Below are 17141 nucleotides of genomic sequence, written 5' to 3'. Positions count from 1 at the left end.
AGTGAGGTCATAGGATGTTTATTGATTGATGAAATCATTCTAAATGAAAATATCATCAACCGTTGAATCTGTTGAAAATCTTGAAAATTCCATCAGTGACTTGAATTGACGATCAAAGATGCCCACGTAGAGAGATTTTCCGCCATCTTTCTTGGAAAAGTCAAGGCCCACAATTTCACCGTAGAAATCTAATAATTGTTCCTTATCAAAATTACTATTTACATTGTAGATATGCACAAAATCAGCAGGTTCTGCAGAGGCAAGAAATTGACCGTCTTCTGAATATCTTACAGATCTTACTGCTCCAATAATTGCAGGAATGCTATACACTGGAGATGAAGGCCTTCGTATATCCCATACACATAGCAGTCGATCTTGACTTCCAGTTGCAAATTGATACTCATTCACAGGATTCCAAGAAAGAGCAAATGAATAATCCATATGTCCTTTTAGCTTCATCATCGAAGCCTTGGTGCCTTCTTGGTCACACACCACAACGTCATAGGTGTCACCAATAACTGCCATCAACTTTCCATTATGTGATTGCATGGCAGCATTGTTAATACAGTATTCAAAGGATACAGCTGAAAGGAGATCCATAGTAGGTAAATCAAATTTTCGAACAACTCCATCATTGCTAGAAACTAGAAGAGTGTTCCCTCGAATGTCCATATAATTAGTTATAGAATTGCTAGCAGAAGATATTCTTCCATTATAAATTATTTCTCCTTCGTTTTCCAAGCTAGCGATCACAATTTCGCCTTTAAATCCTCCAACAGCCAAGTATGGAAATGAAGCATTGAGTGTGGAAATGAGAATACCAGGAATTTGATCATTTCCCATGTACGTTAAATCTTTGATAATACCATGTCCTTTATGAAGATCTAAAAGTTTCCTTTCAATGGATGTTTTGCCGTTCGATTGCTCTGTTGTTTTTGCAATTGTGTTCCAATGATAAACACTGTAATCATTCATGTAAAATACATCCGTTGGAGATGTTGTTGCTAATAAATGTCGAAGTTGAAAGTGTGTAAACGAGCAATGTGTTTGTCGAGAGTTGGATCGGAACGAATAAAAACAAGATTTTTCTTCTCTTGGAAAATGAAGTTTGTGTTCAATATCACATAAATCTCCAACAGGCTTGCTCTCATCGGCATTCTTCTCCGTGCCATGTTTATCATAACCTTTTATTCTTTCAAGTCGATAGTGTGATCGCGAACGTTTAATCGTAACTTCCCATCCTATTCTCTGTATATCCAAGCCATATATTTGTGATTGATAAGAAGTAGTATCAATCTCCAAGCTTTGTTGATTGTTAAACTTGAGTTTCCTATCGAATTGATCAATAGGACCTGGTTCGATGTCGTAGTTCTCCGATCCAGAGGATGGTTGATTTGGCATTTTTTTTAATTAATTTAAAAATAAAATTCAAAATTGTTAAATAACAAATCGTGGTTTATTTGGGAGCAATCCAAATGTTTTATAGTCATTATTGTTTGACAAACGACTTTTAAGCGTTCTAGGTCAAATAACAATGACAATTACTACAAGTATTACAATCCAGTAATTTGCCAAACTTTATAGGCAAGATGAAGAAGAAAACTCTCACATTCAAAATCTTGAACCTGATTATTGAATTGATGTTGGTAATTTTTGACTTGGCCAATACGTTGCGTGGTCCATTCCTTAAATCTTGTCGTGTTTTGCTTTGTTTTGATCACGCTCAAAGAAAAAAGAAATGTGACCAGTTCACGCAACATGGCGGCTCGAGGTTGATCTGTCTCGGTGAGCTGCTTGTAATTCACTCTTGATATCACTTGATGAATTAAGGTATGTGGAATTATGCAATTGGTATGGCGAGTAAAGGCACTCATGAACTTCAGTTGACTTGCTTCGGGTACTTTCATTAGGTATTCTTGCAATAATGAGGAATCAGGATCCAATGCGTTCCAATCGATCGTAATGATACTAGCGTGTTTGTTGAACATGTCACAGATTTGGAAAAGATCAATGAAATACTGATAAATGTCCACATCTGAAAATGTATGCAGTATGTTTTTAAAAAGATTATTTCCATGGCTAGAGTTTTCATGTAGGATAATCGTTTTAGAATATTCAGCACATAACACATAAATATGCTGAGGTAATATAATACAATCATGTACATAGTCCTGTATGTTGTTTTGACATTGATGTTGAACTATCTTTAAAAAATTTGCTCCTACTACACCACACTTCCAATAACTATAACTATTATTATATGCTACTTTAAGGTGCCTGTCATAAAAGGATAGAACTGATTTGTTCTTGTTTTTAAATATCCGCGTAATAATATGCATGATTGGTTGATGAAATAAAAATCCTGCATAAAATTGGAATTGATAAGGCTAAGGATTATGGTCAAAATTACAACGACTTAGAAATTCTTCAAGCTGACTTTCTTTTCGTTCCATTGGTTCTAAGAGTAGTGAAGACCTCAATTCAATGTCATGGGTTGGGTATAAAAACTTGTAGAAATGCAATAAATTAAATTGTAAATATTTGAATGTGGAGCTGTCCAACAGCATGTCCCAAACTGTGTCGGAACAGCTTTTCAAAAGAAAATCCACAAAATAAAAGGAGTATTGTTTCATAATTTGACCAATTCTTGATTCATGAGAGTTCCAATACTGGATGCAATGTTTGAGACAGTATTTCAAAGTTGGAGAAATGTGTTTTGATTTTTCTATTTTCTGCAGCGATGATGTCAGGTCATTCATTGCAACAAATATTTCACAAATTTCACAAGATTCCACAGTTTTGGAGGAAGACAAGTGTTTCGTAATATACTGCATGATCGTTCGAGTTAGATACATCCATTCATATTCTACTACATGCTTCATTTCATTTCTTCCAAATGTGACAAGTCTGATGTTCTCAAGTTCCCGCTTTAACTTTTGTACCTTTGCTTGGTGTGTTAAAATTCTTTGATATAATCCCTTTCCGAACACGGCTTCCCCTCGATGCTTTTTTGTTCGTTCTTCAACCACTCGTGAATACTCATTAATTTTGTTCGTTAGATACATCAAATATTGCTCCTTCCAAATGTAAGAGGATTCATCAAAAGACAAAATAATATTGTACCATTCTGCACACACTAGAAAAAGATTGGGAAAGTGTTTCATTCCCAAAAACCTGGCCACGAGTGCCAATGAAATTCTGTCCAGCATCAACAATGTTTTAATATTTTTAATGATCGTTGATCTCACACAAGAGTTGGCTACCAACACCATAGACACAAGTGGGCTTATAAATTTCAATGTCAGAATAGAATCTGCCCTTATTCTGTCTTTCTACGGATTTACATATGGCTACAGCAGTTGGCTCCATTTCTTGAATTAATAACTTTTTCAAAAATATTGGCAAATTGCTTTGACGTATGGATTCAGGAATGGAATTAAGAATGAGTCGTCCATAGGTGGGGTTTGAGGGGAATGCATTTAGGAGAGCAGTATTGCAATACCTGTCAGCCTCTTCCAAAATATCACATTTGGCTAAGGCAGCTTCTGACTTGGCAACTATCGCAGGGTTCTCTTGCAATTCCCTTCCTGAGCGCTTATCTATCAATGTCTTGAGAGCCAGCTTGGTGGGAAAACAAAACGAAGAACCACTACACAGGACCACTTCTTCGGTTTTTAAGGAAGATCCTAGGGCTATTAGTTGTGCTGTGAAAGAAATAGGTTGTCCTTCATTTTCAAGGTTGTTATCTTGCAGCGTACAACCCGCTCTTAAGGGAAGTGTTACATCTTTCGTAAAAAGGTCAAAATGAACAGTCACAACTTTAAAGAAATGAGAAGGCGATGTAATGATGGAAGTATCATTGATCATGGGAATTCTTTCATCATCCATTGTTGGAAACACTTTCATAAATTGTCCTCTAATTTTGGAGCATGTTTCATGACTATTGGTGTACAAAACAAATCTTGCATTCTCGTTTAGTCTTCCCGTGGTGAGCGCTATCTGTGCTATTACTCGAAGTTTGTTTTCTCGTTTAGTAATACTATTCACATTTAGAACGGTTGCTGTAAAGTTAGAGCTACTGTTATACTGAGCTCGACAGTTTTCTATCACATGTTTAAGATATGTTTGACCAGTTCCTGTGATATCTTCAGTGTGTAACACTCCATCCAAAGTCTTGGAATTAATGATCAGAATGTGATCACCTTTCTGGTAGCCAATCCGCCTACATAAATTTTGCAGGAGTCGAGCTAAAATATTTTGGATATGTTTGATATGTGGTATCTGTGACTCGTCACAATTGCAAACATCTACTAAAAACGAAACACTTTTTATCCCCATTGTGAAACATTTTAGCAATGTTGATTTAAGTCTCACGAGGAGATCGATATTATTTTCATCTTGATTCTCGATGTCCGCACTCGAAAATTCAGAATAAATACTAGCATCGATATAAATAGCAGCACAGGATGCAAATCCAATGTTGGTATTTGTAGAGTCTTCACGAAGAAATATCACATTCTTATCATCGGAATATTTCACTTTGTAACAGTTTTTTCTTGCAACAATGTTCAAGTAATATTTCTTGCAATAATCGCCTTCAAGTAAAGAATACAACTGTTTGTCCCAGACACCTTTTTTCAAACCTTCATGTTGGCTTTTTTCCTTCCAAAATTGTGACGAGTTGGTAATATCGAAAAGTGTTTTGCATGAAATCATCACACTCAATAGTGTGGCGTTGTCAACAAATAAAAATATTTGATGAACTAGTTCATATGGAAGTTCGGAAAGAAAGTGAAATGTTGGAGAGGATAAAGTACTTTGAATTTTCACTTCCACGGAAGAGCCATACGATTGCAGAGAAAGATTTCTTAAAAACAAGTCCAATGATCCCGACCTAGAATGTAATCGGTCAATATACGATTTCAATACGGTAGCACTTGTATCAAAGCTTTGATTGATGTTGCTAATACACGTCGAAGGAGTGCAAATATAAACCACAGGGTTGTGTGTTGTAATGATCATTTTTTATCACTGAGAAATAATGCATGAAAAATTATGAGAAGAACTTGGCCATTCTACTTTCTTCTTCCAATTTTGCAAACTTCCTTTTAATTCCTTTAGGTCACAAGGAAATGAATCTGTTGAAATTGGAAAGGCCCATCCAGGCTTTTCGAAAATTTCGGTTTGTACTGTGAGAGAAGAATCAACCAAAAACAAATGCTTCCCGAGGGATCTTTGAGCATTGCTGAGAGAAGAAAGCAACTGCTTGAGAAGGGTCTTGTCATTGGTACCAACGATCATAGTACTATTGCCACCAACAAAACTTCTTCACTTGATAACGCTGCCAGATGTAATCACAAAAAGGAGCCAAACATTTCAGTGAAGCCTCGAGCACCAAAGGAGCCACCCAAACCAATCGTTGATTTCCAACAGTTGGAACCAGGAAGTATTCCTCCACCTCCTCCGATCGTAGGATCGTCCAATCCGAATAACCATGATGATACTAAAGCTGCAGAGCCATCCCTTTCTTCGGTTGCTCTACAAACGAAGCAACCATTACAAATATCGGAATCAACCAGTCAAAGAGTGGTGAATGTGCCAACGACTTCTCCAAGGAGTCATAAAACCGATTCAGCTCTTCCAAACAACGCAGTTGTATTGAATGTTTTGTCCTCGATTCCTGTTAGGCCATCCAGCCATATTGAATCCCCTCTTCAGAGTTCACCCACCCACAGCTCTTCCTCCGATTTACAACCACTGGCACAACTGAGCCTAGCCACTGTGCCTCCTAAGGATGATCTTACCAAGCAATCATCCCCAAGAAGTAACACTGTTTCATTCATTGGTGACCAAAAGGAATTGCCTTCATCTTCGCCTCCAAAAAAATCACCAGCCTCAACACCTTCTGCCTCTCAGCTGCCGTTACCAAATGGTAACAGAGCCGACAGCAACAATTTCACGGAAAAGAAAGATCCACCCATCGTGATACATTCCAACAATAGAAGCAACATTATCAACACTGCTGCCACTCCTCCAACAAGTTCAGCAAAAAACAACAATTTGTCAGTGCAAGCAACAACAACTACTCCAACACATAGCCCATCACAACGGCTTTCTAATTTAGTTGTTGAAGATAAACTTTCGAACACAATTTCGAATCCAAATTACATTTATCCTCAGTTAAATAATAGCAAAATGATTCCTAACACCAATAATTACGGAAATAATTCGATTCAGTATCCATCTGCTCCTTCATTTGAAGAAATAGAACACCATTTTCCAGAGTATCAACCTACCATGACGAAAACTACATCGGATGTTGTTGTGGAAGCTCAAATGCAAACCATGTCACAAAACATGTCGTTTACTCCCATTTCCGACACAGTGTCGTCGTCATCTTCAGATAACTCTGACGACTACAAAATGTTCACTCAATTCAAGGAGTTTCTTCAAATCCAACAGCCTCAAAGCGTGCACACGAGTGAGGAGCAGTTGTACGAATTATTTTTGTCATTTAAAGAACGGTATGAAGCACAAAATAATGTCTATTTAAATAGACAACAAGCAACAGCTGTTATGAACCCAGGTGGTCCCCCTGTCAATAATCAACAACCTATTTTACTGAATAAGAGCAGAGTTCCTGTTAGCAGCAGCAGAAGCTCGTCAATGGGTTCTGCAAGATCAACTCCCACCAACCCAAACGTTTCCGAAAAGAAGAGAGACGGGTTTAAAGATGTAAGACGAAAATATGAAGAGCAATATTTAGAACAAATAAGGCTTCAACAAATTAATAGGGATCATTTTGCTCAGCAATTTCAAGCACCTGTCATGGACTACAATGCCTTAATGCAGAGAGAAAATGGTGCCACCAATAATATCGGAAATTCTAACAATTATCCAGTTGTAAATCCAAATGTCAACTCAGGTGATGTAATAGCCAATGGCAATTATATACCTTTCAGAACAAACTCTTCAAACAACACCTCGACAACAGGCCCAACATGGTCCGAATATCTCACTTTTGGATATTGGAAGTGAAAACTGAATATTACTCGAGAAGTTGCAATGGCTCTCATTGATGATAACAGGATTATGTGATTGGGTATTAAGCATGGTCGTCTTAAAGACGTTACTTGAAATCAAGTTGTTTTACTAATTTATATTTTTCTTATTTTAAGATAAATTTGCTTTACTCCATTATGTGGCATACAATGTTCAAGTAAGCATTCCAATTGAAAGTAGAATTGGGAGCATTTCTCTCTACATAGCAAGACAAGCCAATAGACCCAGTTGCAGGATGGATTTGGCAATCCGGAATTGAAAAAAAATAAAATGTTTGGGACGCTACCATGTCGCTTGCAAGAACAATCGAAACAAAACAAATATAAACTGTTACCCTGATCAACCATCATCAGCACTTCTTGATCAGCATCATTCACAACCTCATCTACTTACCATCAACTTCATTGCTTCAACACCGATCACTGATCGCATCATCATTAACAGCAACAACACTCTCCAGCACAATGCCAAAAGAGCAATCAAAGAAGATCACACCTTCCCAACCTTCAAAGATATCAAGTACACCAAAAAGGCAGCGTCGTCGTTACAAATATCATCCATTGGAGGCCTTTGTTAAAGTGGATAAGATACCAATCACCATGCATCCAAGCCCCCTCAATTTAATCCATTTTACTCACAACTCCCATCGGAAACAAGCTGCTCGTATGGAACTCAAGCTTTTCAACTTTTTGTGGGACATGAATTCTCCTTGCAACGGCCCAGCACGGACTCGATTGCCAATAGGTGAGTGTAAAGAATCCGTTTTTGATATGTATATGTGTAAGACTATGGGGCCCGAGAAGTATGTTCGTGTGGAGCAATATTCTCCTTGGATCAACCGAGAAGGTGACATTGAACGGACTCGTCACATCATTTACGAATTCAATTATCCAAACTTTCCTTCTTTCGGGGATGGGACTTGGGCAAAGAATTATATGAGTGTCGACCAAAAGCATGTAATTGACAGCCTTAGAAAGAGATTCAACAGGCCCATTCGCTCAGAACTTGAAACTGTTCAATATCGTTGCATTGCATCCAAGTTGATCATTTCCTACGACACCTCATTCGAATTATATTATGCACACCTCAGTCATTGGGTACAGTCAAAGAATGGAGATTGTTGGATTGAAAGTTTTTGATTTCATTCATCATTGCTAGGACATCCTTTCCGTTTCTTGTGTGACATTGTTGCAGTTACTCTCCCAGCGAAGGCATTGGTGTCTGTATCTTTGGAAGTTTGCTTCTTCCTGTTCTCCTTGTCATTTTCTTGGATCTTTTGAATCATCATGTTCAAATTATCACGATCCGTAATTATGGTTGGGTCCACTAAAGAAGCATCATACCATTGATACAATTCCTTTTGTGGTTTGACATGACTTGCATCCCAAGAATAAAGCTTTTTTAAACGTTTTTCATGCCAATATGTTTCTCCTGTTTTTTCCTTCAAGTCAATTGCGACTAATACCTTTCGACATTGCCACAATAGCAATTGTTTGGTTGGGTGTATTTGAGTACGACCTCCTCCATTGTTAATAATTCGATTAAACACTGCATGGTGAAATAAATGAGACCGTTCGAATCCCTGATTACTCAAAATCGAGAGTGATAATTTTTCTTTGAAAAGAGAGCTCATTATTGAGGGTACATGAATTATAAAATGGAAATAATGAGCTTTAATTCCTTGAGTCCATATTGAAAAACACGCAACTAAGAATTGCATTATCAGTTTGTCCAATTCCACAATCTTATTTGCTGTCAATACATTGTCATTATTTTCGTTATCTTGATGCATTTCAATAATAATGATAATATTTCGCAACAATTTCAGAATTTGTAAATATTTTTGTTTGGTGCTTGGTTCAATATTATCAACAACTTTCTCAATATTTTGTAAAATAGTGTTACAATGATCTCCCGACAGCATACATGACTTGATTGATGATCGTGCTGAGGTTTGAGAAATTCCATAATTCGATACTCGTTCGTGGAACTCTTTCCAATTAAATGTTTCCAATCCATGTAATGTTTGTATATTTTTCTGAATCTCATATTTGTAAGTTGTTGATGCCATATAACCAATAACATTTTCTACTAGCCTCTGTTTGATATGAAGAGCACATAGTATTGTTTGTGATGGAGAAAAAGGTAACTGGCCGTCAAGAGAGTCGCGTGGAGTTGATGCAAAATCTACAATAGTTTGAGCCATACAATAGGGACATAAATCAAATGAGAACGTCATGCCTACATTATGCATGTCTGAAACATAAAAAAGGCAAACTTGATGCTTCCCAAAATATTGTTTTTGCAAAACACGCTCAATCTCATCGTGAAGCGTTCCAATTGTTTCTTTGATACTTTCTTTTGTTTCCTTCATCTGAAATAACCCAATATAAAACACAGAATAAACAGCCTGCGATGGAAATACATCTCTTAAATTGAGTGGAACCAATGCAACTGCAACTTGTTTAACTCCATTAATTTCTCTACCATCTACCCCAATTTTAAAAAATATTTTCTTGGGTAATTTTTTCCCTAATGACATACATAGCTTCAGAATATAAAATATGGCTTGATCTAAGTCTATAATATATCCAATGTAGTTTGAACTTGGACATCGTAATTTGAAAGTTTTCTCAACTTGTTCATTTAGTGATTGTTTCGATGTTGTCATCTCTTTCCTTGTCGGGAGTAATGTCATTAAATTGACTTCTTTTCGTAAGTTATGATATGTAACATCAGAAATCAAGTTATTATCTCGCCAATATTGCACAATAGTTACATCTTTCTTTTCAATTAGATATTCTTTCAGTTTTTGATAACGATGGCTGTATCTAATATTTTGCTCTAATTCTTGGATTACTGTTTTAATACCTTCATCAGTTTGAAGATAACATTCCAGCCATGCATGTACATCATGTCCTAAATTACCTAACATTTTCTCAAATATAGACACTATTTCTTTTGCTCGATCTTTCGCTCCACGGTTGTAATTGTCTTGATTTGATTGAATACCAGGGTATTTGTGAGGACATGCTTGGACTTTTTGGTGTTTACAACAAGCACATTCCCAATATTTCAATTCTACTTGTTGATCATTATCAGATTGTGCTTGAGAATGGTTGAATGAGTCACATGTATTGGATTGTAAAGCGGTATCAGTTGTATAACAATTTTTCCATTGTTCAATATTATATTGTTGAGAGCAAATTGGTTGTGTTGGGAATTGTTGAGGCTGTGATTGCTGTTGAGGCTTGAAATAGTTCCAAAGTGCAAATTGGGACAAATATGTCTCACAAGTCTGGTCTGCCAAAATGAATGGTTCGACATACTTAAGCCCAGAATATTGTATACAATTTTGAGAAGCGTTCCATTGATCGTTCCACTGTTGAGAAAGGTTAGGATTAGTGTTTGCTTTTTCCATGCTATCTATTGTTTGAGAGTAATCTTGTGAGGTTGTATTAAGTTCATGTTGCTGACTTGCATCATTAATTATATCAGAAGCTTCTACTATAATATTATTTTCATAAATATCATCATCATTTTCATTAGAGTTCTCGTCAACAAAATAGGATGCAGCATCAGCAACCAATTGATTGAAAGCTTCATCTTGGTCCTCGACTTGAGGCTGGTTGAAAATTTCTTCCATTGAATTATCAAATAATTCATCGTCATCCATACGTGTATCATAGTGATCACTGTTGTGATTGGGATGCGTTTGGAACAGGTGTTGAATTAATAAATCATGATGATCTTTCTTCGACAACTTTAACAGAGTTCCAATAACGGCTGCCAAGCTTAACAAAATTGCGGACTTTTTTACCTTTGGAAACCCAATCTCTTGCTGTTGGCAATTATTGATCGTGATGTGTTTGCCATAGCTTCTTTCGATAATATTGCAGATTTTTTGATTTTTCTCCTTTTTAAAGAACGATCCAACAATTTCATCGGCAGAATAATATTGATCGCCTTCGTATTGATAGGTATGTAAAGAATGAAGTGCAGGAAGGTGTTCTTGAATCTCTAAAGTTTTACCCATCGCGATGAATTTTAATAATTTTTAATATATAAATGATGATGAACTCTACACGAATTCTAGGAAGCCAATTTTTGTAATATTGTCAACAACATGGCTGTAATATAACAATTCCGAAGTGTGATTCAAAAAGGAAATTACATGACGTGTTTTCGTTTTAGTTGAAGCATAAACTACAGTTTGATCAGGTAGTTAACATTACCCATTTTTTTGTCGAGTATGAAATCTTAATACTCGAAGCCCGGAAGTTTGTTTCGCTGGCAGTTTTGCTATGCTTGAACATTTGTTTGCCGTATAAGCTTAATTAGGAGGCCAAATCCTATTTCAGCAGAATGACAAATTAAAGTATTTACCAATTGTTCACTCTGTTAAAAACTTCCTGTTCACCTTGAACAATTCGCAAAACAATTAAAAAAACAAACCAATCATACCACCTTATTCAAAATGGACAACCGAAACACTTTGCAAAGAGGTTACGACGAAATGAAGGACCAAGTCAGCACCAGAAAGGATGCCATCTCTGAATCAACCAAGTATTCAAGCCAAAAAGATGACACTGGTGAAAAAATTGCTGACGCCATTGTTCGTCCAAAGGAGGACGTTAAGGAGCAAACATGGAGTGAGTCTGCCAAGAATCTTGGTATCTCAGCTTACAACACTGTCTCTGACACTGTCAATAAGGCTTACGAATCATTGACAGGATCTGGTGGTTCATCATCTGAGAGAAAGTAAGAAATGGCTTCATGCTTCATTTTTATGAATCGTTGAATGGTAGAATGAATGAGAGAAATGATATCTTTCTAATCTTAAGTAAATCAATAAACAGTTCCATTTAACAAGTTCAAATACAGGTATTCACAGAGGTGGAACTCGATGCCTCTGTGGTAGGAGTGGGTGAGTCAATCTGCTTTGAAATTTCAATGCTTTGCTTTACAGTGCTGCTCATTCTCCTGAAACTTGAAGATTCTCGACTATTCGTTGCCAGATTTTGTGGAGCCATGAATTCTCTTGATTTTTCATTCGTGCTGTTGTTGGAAAATAATTCCCAAAAACAAAGAACATAAAACGCTTTTTTTCCATAACTTTTCACAAATGCTTCCTTATTGAAAGTAATGTAGGAAGAAAGAATGGTCACCAAGATTAAACTGGAGTCTAAAAAAATATTTCTAGTCATTCCAAAAAACAATGACAACACGTCAAATCCAAATATATAAGTAATCATACTTAACATTGTGCAAATCCAACCATAGAAAAACCATATTGAAAGTCCTAACATGAATTTTGTAAATCGGTATTCAAAGAGTCCACCCTTATTATTGGCTTTCCTCAATCGAAAATAAATTCGAATGCCATAAAATAAAAACCCAAATCCATAAGTGAAAATGTAAATCATCACAGAGAGGGCCAGTATGGACCAAGCGTATCCGTAATCAGACACCACAGCAAATACAATTCCAGAAGTAATTAGAACCAACACGACTGCCGCATAAAATATTGAGAGAATTGTTTTGTTAAAAATCGAGAGAGCATTCGATTTATCTTGGCGCATGTGATTAGAGACATCGATGGCATGAGACCTTTTAGTAAAATTGAATGTCATGCAAGATATAAACCAAATCATATAACACATACCATGATATCACCAATGAAGAGAATCCACAAACTACCAATACCCCACTCAAAGCTCTAAATAACCCTGCCAAATATCCCTGATAGAAATCAAACATGAAAGAAAAATTGAATAAAAATCGAAACATATTTTCTAGAAATCCACTCAGCAAGGAAAGTGAAAAACACACTGGTGCCTGAACGACGATATCGAGAAAATGTTGAATGGTGATGTTCATTTTCATGAATATAGACTTGTCTACCACTTCTCTAATGATCTTGTGCTTGAAAGTATAAATTCTTTCATAAAATCTTGGAATTTGAATTGTGAATAAATGGATAAAGAATATCAATATGAAAACAACAGCTGAAATGAGGGGAGAGTATCTAAAGGAATAAGGAATTAGGAAATTATGATAAAAATCATTGCATTGAAAGCCAAAAGAATGAGAAGAAGGATCGTTGTAGTGACACCAGCATGTGACAGGAATATCGAAAGGAATATTCGTTGAAGAGATATTTTCTTGCGTCATGACAGATCCAAAGTAAAAATTGAGTAATGATTGCAAGGTTGTTCTTTTCAAAGGACTTGCTGTTTCGAATTCGTTGGTTGAATGGGATTGCAATTGATATTTCGAGAATTGTCTTTTAAAGTATTCTGTTTTGAAGAAAGTGACATCAAAAATCGGTAAATGTTGTGATGGAACTGTCAATTGAGTATTACGATCCCCATTACAATGTAAATTCATCATGTTGACAAATTGAGGACCAAAATTTCCATTCTGCAAGGAGTGAAGCGACGTGAACGTTTGACACTGACCATTCCATAACAAGTTCCTAAATGCATCTGAAGAGGAATGGTTGCAATACAAGCAAAAGTTCATGACTTGTCCTAATGATTCAACTTGAGTCGTGTTGGTGAGATCGAGAATTATAGTTGAATTGGAACACAACAGATCCGAACATGTAGTGAATGGTTGATCGGATTGCTTGTTATTTTGGAAATTGGAAATAATGTGTTCACTCAACGATAGGTTCGAACAAAAATCCATGTAAGAAGTATCGAGTGTAAACAGTAAAGGATAATAAAAATAATTGACAGGAGGTAATGTTAAACATTCTTCGGCAGGATACAGCACTGAATTCAAAATGGGTATGGAGGACATACCTTTTAGCACCTTACACCTTACACTTTAGTGCCGTTTGCAATGGCACGTAGTCCCAAAAAGGAGATACAAATAGCACTTAACACTGGAGTGCCAAATGCAAACAGCACCTGACACTTGAGTGCCGAGTGTCATCAGCACCTGTATATTTTTTAATTTATTTAAATATTATTTTGAAATTACAAACCTCCGTCTTCACGGTTGTGAGCAACGGGCCTCAAAATTCTCTTCACTACACAATCATCATCGAGTATCACGAACGCAATTTTTGGACAATTCGTCTGACAACGACAATACCAAATGATCATCTACGAAATTTAGTTTATGGAGGGAAGAATAGACTCACGCTCATTTTCTAAGGTGAAGCGTTGTGAGGCAGTGGTTCAAATAATGTTCCACCGTTCAGCACCTGTTTTCTGAGTTGATGTTGCGCCATACAACACGGCGTTGAAAGAGATTGAGATGAAGTTGTCGAACAGGATGTCAGAGCTTGCTGAATGAACTTGAGAGACGATTTATGTTGAGGAAAAACACTTGCAGTACAGGAAAACATTTTCATTTGGTTCAACAGGGGAGTGAAACTTGCCAGCTTTTCTTCATAGTGACATGTACTTTTGTTCAATTGTTACAAAAACGGTGAGAAGAACAAGAGAATGGTGCTCAACACTGTTGTTGGCTGATGTAATCGAATTTGAGTGATTTGGGAATGACGGTAACAGCAAAAGTCAAGCTGAAGCAATCAGAAGGGTACAATTAAGGGAACTGGAATCACTTTTTGTTTCGTAGTCATACTTCTTAACGGCTGAGTCTATCATCGTGAATGAAAGGAACATATCATCTTTTGTGCCTCCTAACTCCTTTCATACGAAGGTCCAAGCTAACATACGTAAGGAAAGTAGATGCATGAGATTAAATCATGCCTTTTTTTTTGTTTGATAGATTCGTTATTGACCTTTTTATATGAACACGAAGTAGAATGGTTAGGTTCACAAACTAGTACCTCCATTTCAATCAACATCCATTTCGCACCTTACACTCAAGTGTCAAATACAAATAGCACCTTACACTCAAGTGTCAAATACAAATCACACTTCATTCATTTGGCACTCAAGTGTCAAATGAAAACAGCACTGACACTAAGTGTAAGGTGTAAGGTGCCAAAATATAACAACTCATGGGTATGGAGGATGTGGTTGTGTTGAGAGAGAATGGTTGGATGGTTTGTGGTGTGGTTGCGTTTGTTGAAAATCTCATGTGAAGATCAACTGTCATGAACACTAGCAAGATACCAATAAGGGTCAAAGATTTCATTTGCTTGTGTTTTTTTTGTGTGAGATTGAGATTCGTTTCAGACAGTTCCTGAAAAACTGGCCATGCTCTAAGAACATGTGGTTTAACTCCGGATCTCTGAAAAGGCCATCAAGTTGCAACTCAACGTTCTGCTGCAGTAGGAGCCACGGTGAAGTTGAATCAGGAGATGTTCCATTCAACAATAGGAAGCAACTTGTATCATGCTCAATATTGAACTTGAGGCCAAACTTTAAATGCAAAACAATACACGTTTAAAAATATCAAACAACAAGCAAACAAAAAAACATCATGACAAGATCACACTGTAAAAGTAACATCAAGACTCAAAGCTGCCGAGGTATGAAATCAGATCAATGTACATTCGGAACAGATATTGCTCCAACAACAGCCTCCTTTAATTTGAAAGGCTTTGAAGATAAAAAGAAAGTTCACCGAAAAACGAATCAAAAATCATTCCGAACAGAAGTGAGAAATGTTTTTAATGATTTTAGTCGAATTGATGATTTAGTATCGAATGGCATGGATCAATGTCTATCAAAGAAGAAGTCAAAGAGTCTGTCTTTAAAAGAAAAACATGAAGAATATTATGGAGCGATGGATTTAATGAAAATGAAAGATCTAGTTTCAAGTAGAGAATTGTCACTCACTCATAATATTGAAATGAAGAGGGAACTGCGAGACACTATCGAAAAAGATTTGGAAGAATTGAAGAAATCTTTGAAGGAAAAGAAGAGACAAGAAATGATTGAACATCTTTTAGAGAAACGATCTAAAAAATCAGTAGATAAAATCAAGAAACAAATAGAACGAGAGGGTGAGGATGAGTTTTTAAAGAACATTTCGAATGATGTAGAGTTAGACAGTTGGGATGAAACCGATAGTGAGACAGAGAAATTATACCAAAAATTGAAAACTAGCTATTTGAGAAGTTTTACTCCTGATCAAATTGAATCTCTGAAAGAATTGGAACGATATGAGGCTACTGAAAGTCCAATGGTCTTCAAGCACTTCAGAAAGACGAAACTCAAGTAAAGTGAGTGATGCATCTTCTGTTCTTAATTATGCCTTTTTGGGTTCCAATCCAGATTTAAAAAATGGCAGCGAGCGACAACATGAGAGGAATACCGATCATTCTTTGTGCTCTTGTAGTTGTCATGGTTGTTGTTCAATCATCATCATCATTAATATATGTTTCTTCTCTCTCGGTGTCTACGAACAGTAAAGTGCAAATTGCAATTAACAATGAACGATCGGAACGATTAGTTCAACCAACAAAGATGAATCAACCATACAATGAGGGATATGCTGGATTGAAAGGAGAGTTAGTACCTTTAAATTTCTATCAGCATCCAATGATAGGAGTTGAATGTTTTTATGGGTTTATATTTCCAAACTGTTCATGTACGCAGCATTTTCCAGTGAGAAACGGAGGATTGAACAGAAATTCAGATGATTGTTTTGGACCTAAATGTCTAATGATAAGCAGCAACACACATGTGCAAAGAGAAATTGTTGGAAATTATTCATGTGTATTGAGAGAGCGAGAGGGTCAAGCGGTTGTAGATTGCAGTCACAACAGCAACCCCTATACTGATAATTTATTTTACTTTTCAGAATGCAATCCTTATGTACCAAAGCCACATTTAAATAGATTTTTAAACGTAACGACTGTATTGAATTTGATTGATCATGAATTTAGATTTGAAAGTATTGATGAGCACCGACAAAAATCAATTGTTAAATGTCCACTCAAAAGAACCCCAGGAACATTTCTTAGAGGCTATTCACTTCAAGTTGATGTGCATGTACATGAAGTATCAGATGGGTTTCATGACACTACCTGGGTCACCAAAGTATTCAGCTGTAATTCAACCTCTATCGAACAATCATCACCACTTACAATAGGTGATAGATTTTTGCAATTGCTTTTAGTGAAGAATAAATAATGGAATTATGATCAG

General features: G+C 36.4%; 8 protein-coding genes across 8 annotated transcripts; 4 read left to right on the top strand and 4 right to left on the bottom strand.

Moving 5' to 3' along the window:
- Positions 1 to 39: 39 nt before the first annotated feature.
- On the bottom strand, positions 40 to 1401 carry C9374_013422 (uncharacterized protein; the record flags this gene model as incomplete). Its single annotated transcript, XM_044689297.1, has 1 exon — positions 40 to 1401. The coding sequence occupies one exon, from the start codon at positions 1399 to 1401 to the stop codon at positions 40 to 42; it is 1362 nt and encodes a 453-aa protein (XP_044553831.1).
- A 1827-nt stretch (positions 1402 to 3228) lies between these two features.
- Positions 3229 to 5022, bottom strand: C9374_013421 (uncharacterized protein; the record flags this gene model as incomplete). Its single annotated transcript, XM_044689296.1, has 1 exon — positions 3229 to 5022. One exon carries the CDS (start codon positions 5020 to 5022, stop codon positions 3229 to 3231), a length of 1794 nt encoding a protein of 597 aa, XP_044553830.1.
- Positions 5023 to 5217: 195 nt separating this feature from the next.
- Positions 5218 to 7038, top strand: C9374_013420 (uncharacterized protein; the record flags this gene model as incomplete). Its single annotated transcript, XM_044689295.1, has 1 exon — positions 5218 to 7038. One exon carries the CDS (start codon positions 5218 to 5220, stop codon positions 7036 to 7038), a length of 1821 nt encoding a protein of 606 aa, XP_044553829.1.
- Positions 7039 to 8203: 1165 nt separating this feature from the next.
- C9374_013419 (uncharacterized protein) lies at positions 8204 to 11098 on the bottom strand (the record flags this gene model as incomplete). Its single annotated transcript, XM_044689294.1, has 1 exon — positions 8204 to 11098. One exon carries the CDS (start codon positions 11096 to 11098, stop codon positions 8204 to 8206), a length of 2895 nt encoding a protein of 964 aa, XP_044553828.1.
- Positions 11099 to 11539: 441 nt separating this feature from the next.
- C9374_013418 (uncharacterized protein) lies at positions 11540 to 11827 on the top strand (the record flags this gene model as incomplete). The annotated part of the gene is made up of 1 exon (XM_044689293.1): positions 11540 to 11827. One exon carries the CDS (start codon positions 11540 to 11542, stop codon positions 11825 to 11827), a length of 288 nt encoding a protein of 95 aa, XP_044553827.1.
- Positions 11828 to 11936: 109 nt separating this feature from the next.
- On the bottom strand, positions 11937 to 13869 carry C9374_013417 (uncharacterized protein; the record flags this gene model as incomplete). Its single annotated transcript, XM_044689291.1, has 2 exons — positions 11937 to 12672; positions 12728 to 13869. The coding sequence occupies 2 exons, from the start codon at positions 13867 to 13869 to the stop codon at positions 11937 to 11939; spliced, it is 1878 nt and encodes a 625-aa protein (XP_044553826.1).
- A 1599-nt stretch (positions 13870 to 15468) lies between these two features.
- Positions 15469 to 16212, top strand: C9374_013416 (uncharacterized protein; the record flags this gene model as incomplete). Its single annotated transcript, XM_044689290.1, has 1 exon — positions 15469 to 16212. The coding sequence occupies one exon, from the start codon at positions 15469 to 15471 to the stop codon at positions 16210 to 16212; it is 744 nt and encodes a 247-aa protein (XP_044553825.1).
- Positions 16213 to 16274: 62 nt separating this feature from the next.
- Positions 16275 to 17126, top strand: C9374_013415 (uncharacterized protein; the record flags this gene model as incomplete). Its single annotated transcript, XM_044689289.1, has 1 exon — positions 16275 to 17126. One exon carries the CDS (start codon positions 16275 to 16277, stop codon positions 17124 to 17126), a length of 852 nt encoding a protein of 283 aa, XP_044553824.1.
- Positions 17127 to 17141: the final 15 nt, after the last annotated feature.

This window comes from Naegleria lovaniensis (genome assembly GCF_003324165.1).
Source record: "Naegleria lovaniensis strain ATCC 30569 chromosome Unknown tig006, whole genome shotgun sequence".
Lineage (NCBI taxonomy): Eukaryota > Heterolobosea > Eutetramitea > Acrasida > Naegleriidae > Naegleria > Naegleria lovaniensis.
The sequence above is the reverse complement of the archived record's forward strand: the minus strand, read 5'-3'. Positions and strand labels throughout refer to the sequence as shown.